At 59.6% G+C, this 14,026-nt stretch overlaps 1 protein-coding gene across 2 annotated transcripts in view; it reads left to right on the top strand.

Moving 5' to 3' along the window:
- The first annotated feature begins 627 nt into the window (after positions 1 to 627).
- The window catches only part of LOC119093982 (nephrin), a 42,613-nt gene continuing 29,214 nt past the window's right edge, over positions 628 to 14,026 (top strand). For both annotated transcript variants that reach the window (XM_037217027.1, XM_037217026.1), the window contains exons 1-2: positions 628 to 694; positions 6,537 to 7,043. In XM_037217027.1, coding sequence (XP_037072922.1) covers positions 6,968 to 7,043 — 76 coding nt within the window. In that variant the 5' untranslated portion in view covers positions 628 to 694; positions 6,537 to 6,967. The remainder of the gene's footprint in view (positions 695 to 6,536; positions 7,044 to 14,026) is intronic.

Below are 14,026 nucleotides of genomic sequence, written 5' to 3'. Positions count from 1 at the left end.
CCGTACTTTTTGAAAATCATAAGTAGCAGGCGGTGACACATAGAAAATATCTATGAATATTTGGCCCATAACTCCTCCCCCAACTGCTGCATGACCTACAGCAGTCGATGCGCCCTAACCCCCCCCCCCCCCCTCCCCCAACTTTCAGGCAAATCCTGCGCTCCCTGCAGGCACTACCAATGCAATGCCTCGACACCATGAGGCGGTGGCAAGAGCCGACGCATTTATAAACGGCATTAGCTTCTGCGGACATATAAGAACTTCCAGACACGTCACGACGGCGCGCAGCCCTCTACCCGCTACATTCTCACAGTGCTCCCCGCTGTTGTCCCGCGCGGCCGTAACCCAGGCCCCGACAACCGCGCGGTCCTCTTCCGGTCCGCTCCCCCGGCGGCGACCGGCGGGACGAGGAAGCACTGCTCTCTCCCCCGTCGGCGGCTACCCGTCCATCATCTCCGGGCCGGGGCCTGCCGTCCGTGGTTCGTTGCCCGGGCCCGCCGTCAGGCTGGTCGCCGCTCATGCGTACACCGCCGCTAATCACCGTGGGGTGTGACGTCACACCTGGATGTGACGTCATCAGAGTACGATGCGAGCGCGAGGCGGCGGGCGCCGGCCGGCAGTGGCTGTGCCGCCGTGGGACGGAGAGGTGGGGTCCGAAGCGCGCGACGTGGAGAGGCTGACGCTGGCAGGACAGGTGGGTGGCGGCGGTGGGGCACGGGGAGAAGGTGATTCCGAGGGGACGGGCACCTGGTTCATGTTGGTTGGTGGAGACTGCGACCTTGTGAGTCGTGTGCGATTTGCCCGGTGGCCGACCGCGAGGCGACGGAAAACGACGCGGATATGTTCTTATTGCATGAGCCTATTGGCCACGAGATGAAGCTAATGCGTGATGCACTAGCTATTTCGCCTGCAATTTCTATTTCCATTGTTTTGTTTTCGTCACACCTGTGGCTCGTTACTGTTCTTCTATCGTAATGACATCCTTTGCGTGGTACGGAACTGGTAACGATAGTATTTCGATGAACAAGACCAGTGTCCTCGAGTCTGTTCACTTTGAGTGTAAAGGTATCAGTAACAACTTTCATTTTGTTGAGTCAATGATGCCGTTGTTTCATAAAATAAGTCAAGTTTATGCTTTTGTTTACGGCTCCGAAACACAGTGGCGGTGGCTCTTGCATTTACGCTGGACTTGCCTTCACATTTTCCACTGGGGCAGCCGCAATATTTTGACTGGATTTCCTACTCCAAGATTCATGGGGCAATATTTACAAGCAAACGTTGCAAGCGATCACGCACATGTGTTTGACGCTACATGTACATACATGTTGCATGACGTTACATGTGTCCATGCACTTCACAAAAGGAGCTCGGAAAACCAGAAACACTAACGCCCGGGCGGAATTGTGGGTTATCATTCGGCGTGCCGAGGCAAACGAAAATAGTTCACAAGGCAGGTAGACTCGGGGGTCTAGTGGCAATATAACAAGAGAACTATGAGGAGTAACGGCTCTCCTCGATTTTCCGTTTTTTACCTCATTTGATGCGCACATGTCTGTCGTTTCTTGCTTGTGTCGATGTAAGGTTACCGTGCGTGACGTTTTTAAGTTGTTATATGATTTACAAAAACGGCCCGCAAACCTATATATCGACACTATTATACCTTATCTTTTCATATTGTATCACTATCCATTATTAGTTTAAATGGCAATGATTTTCTTTCTGACTTTAGCATGAAAACCGAACATACTGGCCATGCTTATGTTCCAGAGTGGATGGGCATGTAATCGCGACCCACACTGGTTTTATAAACCCCAATCCCTTTCAAGCTGCTAGCCAATTCTTACCGCCTGGATACTGATCTATTTTTAACTCGCGTTTTCATCGATCGCCTCCTTTCAACCCACATTATTCCCCTACTTCCATACATGGCTCTCTCTCACTCATTACTTTTCCGTTCTGCGATCTGTACGCCCAAAGCCAGCCTAATGCCCGGTAGGTTTGTTCCCCTCCGCCTCCCCTCCTCTCCGCGGGGCCATAATCCCCATTCACTCACTCTCTATAGATAGATTGGGTGAAAGGTAATGCATTGAGCGCGTGCACCCACCTGGGTCTCACTGCCCCTGCTTGTCAGCTGGCCAGGTAGCTTGTTACCTTCAGTTTCTGCCGTCTCCGAGCTCTGGTCTGACTGGGCATCAGCGATAATGACGTTTCTTGTAGCACAGCGGGGTTTCAACGTGCAATTTCTCCCGCTCTGCTTCCCTGGAGCCGGTTTTCCGCTCCGCGTACTGATCAGACGTGTCGGCCTGGCCTGTAGCGTAGTCTGAGCAGGCGTTCCCTCGTCTTCCAGCGGTCCCCGGTCCTCGTCCCTCGTCTGCCGCCGGTCCCGGATCCCTCGTCCCTGGTCCGCCGGTCCCTCGGGTCCTGTAGCGGACGCCTCACGTCCGTCCGAGCCCATCCGTCCTGACCGTGACGTGGGCCCGTCTCCCCCGTGTAATCTGCGGTGCCCTGCACACGGGCCCGTCAAGCCGAGGAGCGGCGCGGTGCCCTGCGATCGATCTCACGGGGAGCCAGCCGCAGGGGCCGGCACAGCACAGCACAGCACAGCACAGCACAGCACAGCACAGCACAGCACAGCACAGTACAGCACAGTACAGCACAGCACAGCACAGCACAGCACAGCACAGCACAGCACAGCACAGCACAGCACTGTCGCAATCGCGGCTGGGGAGGTGGGAGGTGGACTGGTCGCGGTTGGGGAGGTGGGAGGTGGACCAGTCGTGGCTGGGGAGGTGGAAGGTGGACCGGTCGCGGTCGAGGAGGTGGAAGGTGGACCGGTTACGGCTGGGGAGGTGGGAAGTGGACCGGTCGTGGTTAGGGAGAAGGGAGGTGGACCGGTCATGGCTGGGGTCTGGAAGGTGGACCGGTCGTGGTTGGGGAGGTGGGAGGTGGACCGGTCATGGCTGGGGAGCTGGGAGGTGGGGGGGGGGGGGGGGGGGGTGGAACGGTCACGGCTGAGGAGATGGGAAGTGGCCGGTCGCGGCTGGGGAAATGGGTGGTGGACCGGTCGTCGGTGGGAGGTAGGCCGATTCATCAGCGGCGTCTACACTCGTATTTTGTTTGACTAAATGTGATCCAAATAGCTACGATGTGGGATTTGCCCATTTTGTTTTCTCGCAGCATTAAGCTTATTTATTACTGTTTAAGTGAATCGCCGTGCCCTGAGACGCGTTGTTGCACCCGTGCAGATGCATTTAGAGCATACAATTTGAAACACAATGTCTGCATGTGCTCGTCATGTTAACTGCCGAGTAGTGCAATTCCAGTCAGGTGTATACAAATAGGCTGAATTTATAGACGAGACATTTCTGTGCAGGTTTGATCAGTCAGTATGTTGCAAAGTTCGATCACTTGTGCCACGTGGCTGCCTATCTATTTGAACAATTTTTTCCGCCGCATGACGTATGCTTGAATATTTTATGCACTTTATTTACCCAGCCCAATATGTTGTTGCAACCTTGCTTTCATCCCCTTCTATATAAACTTTCATCTTCTCAGCACCGTATTTATTGCGCTCTAGGCACGGGTATCGTGCAGGCATTTATTGGAAATACCTGTTTGGTATGCATGAATATGACGAAAAATCAATCCCGGAAGTCTACTTCTTCAAAAACGAAATTCCTCAGCGTTTTTCGTTGAAACGTGCTGAATACCAAACACATGGACGAACAGCACACTTTTGCAATGACGATGCGTTTGTACGATCAGGGATGCATTTTCATACTCAGTTGGGGCTCCCCACCTTAGCCTGCAGTCCACCCCCAACATTAAGATCCGAGTAGGCCAAATCAGGAAGAAATCCGTTTGTTGGTGTATTTTCGAGGCAAGTTTTCACTGTTCAGCGCGCCGCTCCCACACACACTAGTTTTGCGAAACTACACCCCTGCGTACAATGGTACAGGTGAGGCAGTGATTCACGGCTGTTCAGTGCCTTAAAACATCAGTTTAAACTTCCTTCTCTCATCAGATATGCAACTATTTAAAGCATTGCATCACGACTCAGTCGTACTCAGCGGAGGTATTTAATTAGAGTGAGACCAGCCAGTCAGTAGGCGGCTCCTGACGCCTCCGCTCCCGCCCCTCTCCTGTGCCCCTCCATCTCACATTACACCTGACCTGACATCACAGCGGCACCCTCAGTCGGCGGCTCCCGACGCTTCCCCTCCCGCCCCTCTCCTGTGCCCCTCCATCTCACATTACACCTGACCTGACATCACAGCGGCACCCTCAGTCGGCGGCTCCCGACGCTTCCCCTCCCGCCCCTCTCCTGTGCCCCTCCATCTCACATTACACCTGACCTGACATCACAGCGGCACCCTCAGTCGGCGGCTCCCGACGCTTTCCCCTCTCCCGCCCCTCTCCTGTGCCCCTCCATCCTCACATTACACCTGACCTGACATCACAGCGGCACCCTCAGTCGGCGGCACCCGACGCTTCCCCTCCCGCCCCTCTCCTGTGCCCCTCCATCTCACATTACACCTGACCTGACATCACAGCGGCACCCTCAGTCGGCGGCTCCCGACGCTTCCCCTCCCGCCCCTCTCCTGTGCCCCTCCATCTCACATTACACCTGACCTGACATCACAGCGGCACCCTGCTCGCCCGAACCCTGAGTGGCGCCCTCACTACTTTACTACTGATCTCACTGGCGGACGTGCCACCAAACCGGCACCGTCGGCCGCAACGGCGGCCGGGTTGCCCCCGCACCCAGGGTGCCGAACCCCCCCCCCTCCCACGCTACCGATGAGGTTCGGGAGCGGCTCTGGAGGTAGGGGACATCCCCCAAGGCCCCTCCCCCTCCCTCCCCTCGAGCGCCGTCGCCTCTTGGCGTCGCCGGCGTCCGACCTAATGCGGACCGCACGCTCGTCTGGATCCTCACGCGGCCGCCCTAAAGAACAATTATGTCGTCGTTCCAGCGACAATCGCGTGTAAAGCGGCGCCAGACGAATGGCGGCGTCGGCCATCAGGGCGGGCGGCGATAAATAGCGATCAGAGCCGGCCGCTAAGCGAATCGCGTCCGTCACACTGCACTGCGGCGCGGGCCCGACTGTGTAACGCTGTCGCACACGGGGGGGGGGGGCACACTGCAGCCCTGCCGCGGCTGGCTGCCGGGCCGCCGCGCCGCGCCGGTAGACCGGTAGAAGGCGTGTCACGGCGGCCCCGCCAGTCCCGCGCAGCGTCCAGCGGCCGCCGGGCGACGCGCTCGGCTGGAGGGCGCAGGTGATGCGCGGCGAGTCGCAGCGGGCCGCCGGCGGTGCCGCAGCAGCGCCCGAGTGACCGGCGCCCGATGGAGCCACCGCCCGCGGAGCGGCCTCAGTGCTCGGGCCTCGCCTCGCGCCGTCCGGGCGTTCAGTGGGCTCGGCGGCCGGAATGCAGTGGCATTTGTCACTCCGGCGGCGCCCGTTGGCCGGCCATTTTTGGGCCGGCACGGACAAATGAGCGCCGACGCGGCTGCCAGACCGACCTCTCCACCGCCGGCGAGGACCGGTCAGCCGGCTCCCTCGCCAGCGGACGCCAGACCGACCTCTCCGCCGCCGGCGAGGACCGGTCAGCCGGGCTCCCTCGCCAGCGGCCGCCAGACCGACCTCTCCACCGCCGGCGAGGACCGGTCAGCCGGCTCCCTCGCCAGCAGCCGCCAGACCGACCTCTCCACCGCCGGCGAGGACCGGTCAGCCGGCTCCCTCGCCAGCGGCCGCCAGACCGACCTCTCCGCCGCCGGCGAGGACCGGTCAGCCGGGCTCCCTCACCAGCGGCCGCCAGACCGACCTCTCCACCGCCGGCGGGGACCGGTCAGCCGACTCCCTCGCCAGCGGCCGCCAGACCGACCTCTCCACCGCCGGCAAAGACCGGTCAGCCGGCTCCCTCGCCAGCGGCCGCCCAGCCCGGACGCTCCCCGGCGCTCTCCGCGAGCAGCCACCGGCGGCCAGGGACGGCCGCCGCCCGCCCGGACCCGCCTAACTAGCTCCGGCGACGGCACAAACGACCCCGCCGAACGGCTGCCGATCGTCGGCGCGATGGGTCGAGATAGCGCCGGATTCCAGGCGCCGGCCGAAAACCAAAACAAGCACCTAATTGAGCCGTCAGGGCGCCCTCCGCGCGGGAGGGACCGGCGTGCGAGGAGCGCATTATCGCCTCTTTGTTAAACGGGCGGGCGGCGAACGATTGGCAGACGTCTGCCGCCGGCCCACTGAAGCGATGCCGTGGGAGGAAATGATGCGGGCTGTTCGGTTATCTCGAACGTAAATGGAATAGAACCGGCCCGAGAAGCGCTTTGATGTGCCACAGCGTCTATGTTGTAACGGCTGCTAGCGGCTGATGAGCCGTTAACAATCTTCGGAAATTTGCATGTTTCCAATCAGCATGTGTGGCATGGTTCACGGGATTGTCTGGACGTCAAAGCGCTCAAATTATGCATTGTTCGGACGTGGTGACGTGCGTCCGAGGCCCAGTAACAGTTGATTGTGTTTCTCCGCCCCCAGGTTGACGTCGGCACCAGCTGAGTCGTGTAGAACGGCTTGTCACGCGCTCTGAGGTGTCCGGTGCCGCTTTGGGCCCGGCATCGACCACCGGCTGGAACGGATCGATTCAGCCCGCAGGGCTCGAGACAGGCCTCTCCAGAGACGGGGGCGGCGTCTCTCAGGAGACCGGCACCGCGTCTCCCGCAAGACCCCACCGGCCCTGCCGCCGCCCTTCGCGGCGTCTCCGAGGACAGACTCTGCGGCGAGCGTCGGCAGAGCTCGTCCGGGTCCTCAGACCACGAGGGCAGTGTCCTCGCCCGTCCTCCCGGCTCGTCAAGCCGCCGCGACGGACGACTGCTCGGCTCAGCCCCGGACCGAGCCCCGCAGTGACAGTGCGCTGCCGCGCGCGTGAGTGACAGTGCGTGTGCTCCGCCGCCGACCGTGGCGCCGACATGACACCGCCGCCGCTGCCCCCGCTGCTGCTGCTGCTGCTGTCCGCCTCCGCGGCAGCCGACCTGGACGTGGCGAGTAAGTGCTCCGGCGAGGAAAGGACACAGCGCCGATGTCGTGTCGCTGCACCGCGGCGCCCTCCGTCGGCGACGTGTCGTAACGGATACGGTCGTAACTCAGAGCCGATCTTATCTCCGGGGAGGCGCCGCGGCGTGCGACCGTGCGGCCGCCGCGCCGAAACCGGAGATATATCGGCCATCGCGTGCGGACGTCAAACTATAGGGAAACCCGCGTCAAATGCGTATAATCGTGATAATTGCCGGCCGCAATTAGTCCTTATCTTTCCATTCAGTGCGACCGCCGACCAGAGATTTGGTCACATGGCATCACGGCACCGGCCGATGATATACATTTGACTTTGGGCCGTGCGATGCTGCCGGAGCCGTTGCCGTGATGTTAGTTGGGCGTGCCGGCGAGGGTGTGCGATAAATCCCCGAGTAACCGGCCATAATAGCAGCCATCGCCGAAATGTCAGGCGCGACTCAGGGGTGTGATTTTCTTCTCGGCCGAACCGCTTAATATGTTAAAAAGGCTTGACGGCGGCGTCGGGAAAATGACGACAAAAACGGCATGGAAGACGAGCTGGCGCCGCCCTCCGCACAGCTCGGTCACCGCTCGTTAGGGGCGTGAGGGGGGAGGAGTGGTGCGGTGGGCGGAGCGTGGCCTGATGGAGACCACTTCCGGGTCCCAGACTCGGACCCGACGGCTCCGACCGCAGACTAACGGACCACGGACCTGAAATCCACACATCTGAAGAGCATCGGTGCACTCGCCGCTCTTGACCTGGGGCGAGTGGGTGGATTCGTCCGGCGTCCGAATTTGCGAGCGCCGTGTCTCCGAGTTAAGCTGGTTTGTTTGCCGCTCGGTCGCACCGAGAGAGTGAGAACTTCTCGCCAAACTAGGGGATGGTGCTGGTTGTTCCGGTGATTAGGACAGGGCTCCTCAAGTGAGCTGCATGTGCAAACATTTACGGAGGCAACTTTCGGGAGCGAGTGCACTTTATTTCGCTTGCTCAGTCCACCCCGGATGGACTTGAGAATGGTCTAACTCCTTCGAGTCCCGCGTGGCTTTTGCAACCGTGGAGGATCACACCTCGTTACAAAGCGATATAACAATCAGCCGGATGGAGCCAGAGCGAGCTAGATCACCTCCCCATATTTCGCTCTTCATCGGCGTAAGCCGACAAAGGTCGCGCCGTCCACGCGTGCGCAGGACCAAGCGATGGGACCAGCCACTCGGCAAAGGTCACACCGCCTCTCAGAACTAAGCCGCCGCTGTACCTGGCAGAGCGTGAGAGCATGGCCCCGTCCGGCCCTGCCGCCATCGGAGCGATGACAGGCGAGGGCAGAGCATGGGACGGCGCGTCGCGGACGGAGAGGTGGCGTGGATGGGTCCTCCCCCCCCCCCTGACCCACGCTTCTCATGTGAAGTGGCTGCTTGCACATGTCCGGGGTCGGGGACATACCTCTGTCACTGTGCCGCGGTGGGACGGTACAGGGCGCGCTAGCCGCAGTTTATGGAACGGATGAGAAGCCGGGCAGCGGCGGACGGATGTGATGGGCCGCACGCGAGTCTGAGGGACGGCCACCCGGATAACCCCGCCAGCGGCGGGCGATGACGTTTGCCCTCGGCTGATGGATGTCCGTCGCCAGTGCGCCGGCGAAATGAAGGGTCGTTGGAACACGTCCGCGCGCCCCGGAGTTCCGGAGTTCCGGCTCCAGAAGCTTGACCGCGCCTCAAGTTGGGCAGTTGGCCGCTCGTGTTTGGTCGGTGCCGGCCCCGTGCAGACAGCTGTCTGGTCTTCGTCGGTGACGCGCTCAGGTGCCGCCGCTGCTGAGCGCCAGTCGGGCCCGTTAGCCCCGGCCGGTTCGCTGCAGCCGCGCCGGCGGCGTGATGGCGTCGGGAAGCTGCTGGCTGGCGGTATTACAGCTCCGTGTCTGATAAGCGGCCAGTTCCGGAGTGCGTGGGTTCTGGAATCACCGAGACACACTAACAAGCAGGTAACGGTGTCCATTTTTAATGTGGACGAGGAAATGATGTGTTTTTGAGTGACGCTGGGGTCAGAGCCGCTACGCTTGGCTGTTATGCGTGCATTCGGCATCAGCTGAGTGACACATGCTCGTGTGGATGGCATACGGATGCCAGGGATTGTCATGCCGTACCCTGGACCAGATGTCAGAAGCATGCAGGAGGCATACAGGAGGAGACGTTGAAGAAGACAAGCCTGACGTCCCGCTACAGGGCTTCATCCTTCAGTGAGACGACTTTGGGGTCGGCGTTTTTTTTTTGTCAACGGGCTCGGAAACACGCGTCTCGTAATGGCACCTCCTCCAGGGTACCCAAATGCCCAACGGACTATGGGACTGAGCGATGCTGCGGGGGATCTGGGAGCCCGCTTGTCCGTGGGACCTTCACGATCCGACTCGGCCGTCGCCGGGGTCGACCCCTGCCCCAGACATCGCGGTGGAGCGCGTGGAGTACCGCCCGTCGCTCGCCGACCTCCAATTACACGTGGCTGGCCCGCGGCCGGCCGCAGTGCCGTAATTACCCGGCCGTGGACGGGCCGGCCGGCCCGGGGCGGCACGGGCGACGGCGGGCCGCCCGGCCGCCCGGATAACAAGGGCATTACGACGGCCGGCGCGGCGTGCTCGGCCTGAGCAGCGGACCAGCGCGACAGATGAAGACGCTGCCAGAGGACGGCAGGGCGAGCGGCGCGGCGGGGACGGGAGGCAGTCAGGCGGCGTGGGTCTCCTGGCGGGGCGGGCGGGGCAGGTGGGGTGCGGTGCGCTCGGCAGATGCCGCTCTCGTGCTCATTGATGGGATGGTAATGAGGATAAAATGGTGATCAGGAAACCGAGGGTTTGTGTGTGAGAGTGCTCCCTCGCAAGGGTAGCACACTCCGTAGAAGGATAAGTGCACTCAGGCGGAACAAGCCGGTATCCTTTCCCCTCGAGCACGTGCCCGAAATGAGGGGTTCACGTTCATACAAATGACACGCTCAGACGTTTTCACCTAGTTTGATTGCATTCATTGCGGGCAATTTGCCCGTACAGATTCCGTGCCTCGATCGCATTTCACCCGGCGAAGTGTCGAAAAAGCGGCACGAGAGCGGTTTCCAATCCGCTGCCCATCATTTGGGGTGCTTCACCCACGTCGTCGTCTGACTACGGCGCCCGCGGCGCTGCACGGACATTCCGCAAGACTCGTTTACAAACCAACGATCGCGTTCCTTTCGCCTGCCTCTTGCTGGGCTGCCTTGGCTCAATGCCCAGATTGGATTGGAAAAATTGAGCTGTAAAATCATTTGGCAGGCTTCTAGAGACAATGGGTAAGTCTCTCGGGCTTGTGTCAAGGCGGTGTTTTGGCCAGAATACGCAAAACACCACGAATGCTGTGACGCCTGCAGCGTAATGAGCCCATTGGACAAGACTCGCCGTGTGCAGCTATCAGGCGCCAGCCTTGGTTTGACATTGGGCAAGACTCACCCTGTGTAGCTGTCAGGGGCCAGCCTTGGTTTGAAACGTATTGTCTGCGCCGTTTGTAGCGTTTTCTCCTGGGGTGATGGGTGGAGTCCATGCATGCAACCTCCACCCTAAATGGTGGCAAACAAAATCCGTCTCGTTTTAAATAACCCTGCTCTACGCCTTCCACGTGAACGTAACTCACACATGCGTTATTTTGTTGTGCGTCTGCGTGCAGATGTGAGCACGTCTAAGCTCACCCGGCCACCCTGCGTGGTGCCTTTGAAGTCGTGACGCCACCCTGGGTCCCTGACGTGACGTGACGCCACCCTGGGTCCTTGACGTGACGCGACGCCACCCTGGGTCCTTGACGTGACGCGACGCCACCCTGGGTCCTTGGCGTGACTTGACGCCACCCTGGGTCCTTGACGTGACTTGACGCCACCCTGGGTCCTTGACGTGACTTGACGCCACCCTGGGTCCTTGACGTGACGTGACGCCACCCTGGGTCCTTGACGTGACGCGACGCCACCCTGGGCTCGTGACGTTTCCAGCTGAGATGTTCGCGCCTCTCTCCGTCTTCGCCTGAGTTGGAACCGAACGCCAGGCTGAAACGGAGTTATTACTTATTTATTCCCATAAATCTAGATGTGTTTTCCCTTGCCAAACGCGACATTGCGGCATTGTCAAATAAATGGCTGCCACTTGCGTCAACGTCTCTGTGGGGTACAAAAGTTGTTTACCAAGCCCTCCATCCACAATGCGCCGTCCCCCTATTTATTCACAGTTCTGCTGTGACGTTGGAATGTTTATTCTTTACCGTATGATGAACCCACCCACCCAGTCATCAGCCCACAAGCGAACCCGTCCCGTCAGAGGAGCGTCGCTGAGCGTGCCTCCCAGCTTTCGATTCACCATCCTCAGCCAAGAGTGCTAGCCGGTTAGACACCGCATTTAGGCCCCTGTGAGTGCAAGCTCGCCCAGCTCCCTCCACCCATGCAGCGCCTATCTATGGGTCGCTGCCTCAGTCTACATAGTTACATGCTCGTGGCAGGCTCGTGACGCAACACCGCCCCGCCGCTGAGCTCCTCCGCGGTCGTGCGGTGTGAGGCCTCCCGTCCGCCTCTAGTCCCCGGAGTCACTGACGGGTCACCGCTGTCCGCTGAACCGTCCGCCTCTAGTCCCCGGGGTCATTGACGGCTCACCGCTGTCCGCTGTCCGGTGAACCGTCCGTCCCTAGTCTCCGGGGTCACTGACGGCTCACCGCTCTCTGCTTTCCGTTGAACCGTCTGTCCCTTGTCTCTGAGGCCCCCGACGGGTCACCGCTGTCCGCTGTCCGCGGTCCGCTGAATCGTCCGTCCCTCGTCTCTGAGGCCTCTGACGGGTCACCGCTGTCCGCTGTCCGCGGTCCGCTGAACTGTCCGTCCCTCGTCTCCAATGACAGCTCCTCGGGGCCAGTGACGCTCGCCGCTGTGTGCCGCCGCCGGCGTCTCGGGTTTCAATGAACCGACTGCGGCAGCCGCTAAGTGGTCTCGTATTTATCGTCCCAACGTACGGACGAGACGCTCCCAGTGTTCGGATCGATCGTGTTATTGGTTCCGGAGCAATCAAGTGTTTTAGTTGATGCTCCATGAAATTGGAGCTGCTGTACATGCTGCTCGTAATCGCCTCGTATCAGTTGCCAGAGCGTGCTTCAGCCTGTATCCTCGTTCATGAAAGGTCGTCGATCAGACTTTAATGAGTGTGGAGGGCAAAGCGAGCAAGCCAGCGTTTAACGTCCATATTTGTTATGGCTATGAGGGAGCTGGTCTGCAGACCTTAAAACAGCACTGCACGTCTGCATCTCAGCTTTCAGGGCTCAGGTGAGAGGGGCACTGGCAAAGACATTTTATGGGATTTCCAACGCCATTGTAATGATGAGAGGAGGGCGCCCCTCATGCAGGTCACGTGCGCTGATTTTATCGAGTGTTGGCACGTTGGCTGCGGCCTTGGTATCGTGACCGTGCGGTGGGTGACTGGCCGCCTGTGCGGCGCCTTCCGCGGGAGCTGGGCGCACCTCACTTCCGTCGCCCGGCTGTCCGCCGGAGCGACCGCCACGCATTCCAGTCTGTCACCGGGCCTGCATTAACGGGGGAGGAGGTGCCGATGGCGCACGCCATTGGTGCCAATTTATAACCGGCCTTCAGTCGCCAACACCGCCGGCGCGGAAACAAAAACACTCGCCCGAGGGGCGAGCGGCGAGTTTTGCGGACCGGTGATTTCACAACTTGGACGCGATTTGCCGCGCCAGGCAGGTTTTTCTGCCGCCACCTGTGCCGGACGCTCCTCGTCGCGAGCCAATACAGCGGTATGCTCTGGCGTGCCCTAGGACGCACCGTGTTTACCTTGCATATTAAATCGAGCATCATGCACGATATGGTCTGCAAACCCGGGCGTGATTTAGGTCTCTGCCGTGCAGTGTTTAAATAGTGGGTTCGTACACGGCTGATGGGAATACACCATTATATCGGCTCCATAATATGCACTTGAAGCAGCTGAGGTCTGATTCAAAAAGTTCTTAATTCGATAAAGCTGAGCTGAACCTCCATAGCTTTTTGGGGTGAAATATTATTGAATGGCGAAGACAATTGTGGTCGTCTTGATAGGCGTGCTCAGCAGCGAACATTAATAAGTACATACAAGGGCTGTCTACCGGCATTGACGTTTATGGCGCTTGTAGTCGGCACGCAAAAGCATTCATGGTTGATGTCTGACATAAATTAATCGCCTACAGTGAAGTATGACCAAATATTTTACAAGGCAACGATCAATTGAAGCACACAGGCGCGAGCACGCGCCGCCTGCTGACGTCATATATTGACCACTGCCGTGTAGTGGCTGGGCGAAGCCGGACATCCCATCTCGGCACGCCATGGCTTCCTGTATTATGAAGCCTTTGTCAGGCTGCCCGTCGTAAATGTTCAGGGGCGGGCGGAAACAATGATTGATGACAGCCCATATAGACCGAGAGTCATCATTAATGGAGAAGAAGAGGGCGCTGTTCCGTCTGATGAATAATCCACGAGGCCGGAGACGTCAAAGGATGAGCCTGGGGTGTTCATGTTTTTGCTTACGTGCACTCGTATCTAGATAGTCTAGACTTTAACTTGAAAACTGAAATGGTCGTGCCTGATATCAGCGTTGTGCGTCTGGAAAAGACTCGGCTTTTTAAAGCCGATAAAACGCATCCAGATGCAATCAACTTGAAGTGTTTACACGCACTCATTTCAAACGCGACAGATTAAAGTACGCAAAGCTATTCGGGCAGACCCTTCGTCATGTCCAGAAAGCGTTCCGAGTCAGAGCCGAGCAGGCCGCTGATCTGCCGCTCCGCCCCGGCCGGCCCGGCGGCCCTGCCTCCGCCGCTGCCGTCCGCAGGCGCTCCATTTCTCCTCCAGCGCGGCTAAATTCATCATCACTCGGCCGGCCGGCCGGCGCCGAGGCGCTCCTCGCCTCGCCTCGAAAACACACCGCCGCCGCTGCGATAGCCCCGCGCCGGAC

Source organism: Pollicipes pollicipes, unplaced genomic scaffold, assembly GCF_011947565.3.
Source record: "Pollicipes pollicipes isolate AB1234 unplaced genomic scaffold, Ppol_2.1 Scaffold_4002;HRSCAF=4701_pilon_pilon_pilon, whole genome shotgun sequence".
Taxonomy (NCBI): Eukaryota; Metazoa; Arthropoda; class Thecostraca; order Pollicipedomorpha; family Pollicipedidae; genus Pollicipes; species Pollicipes pollicipes.
This window is presented reverse-complemented; position numbering and strand designations above follow the sequence as displayed.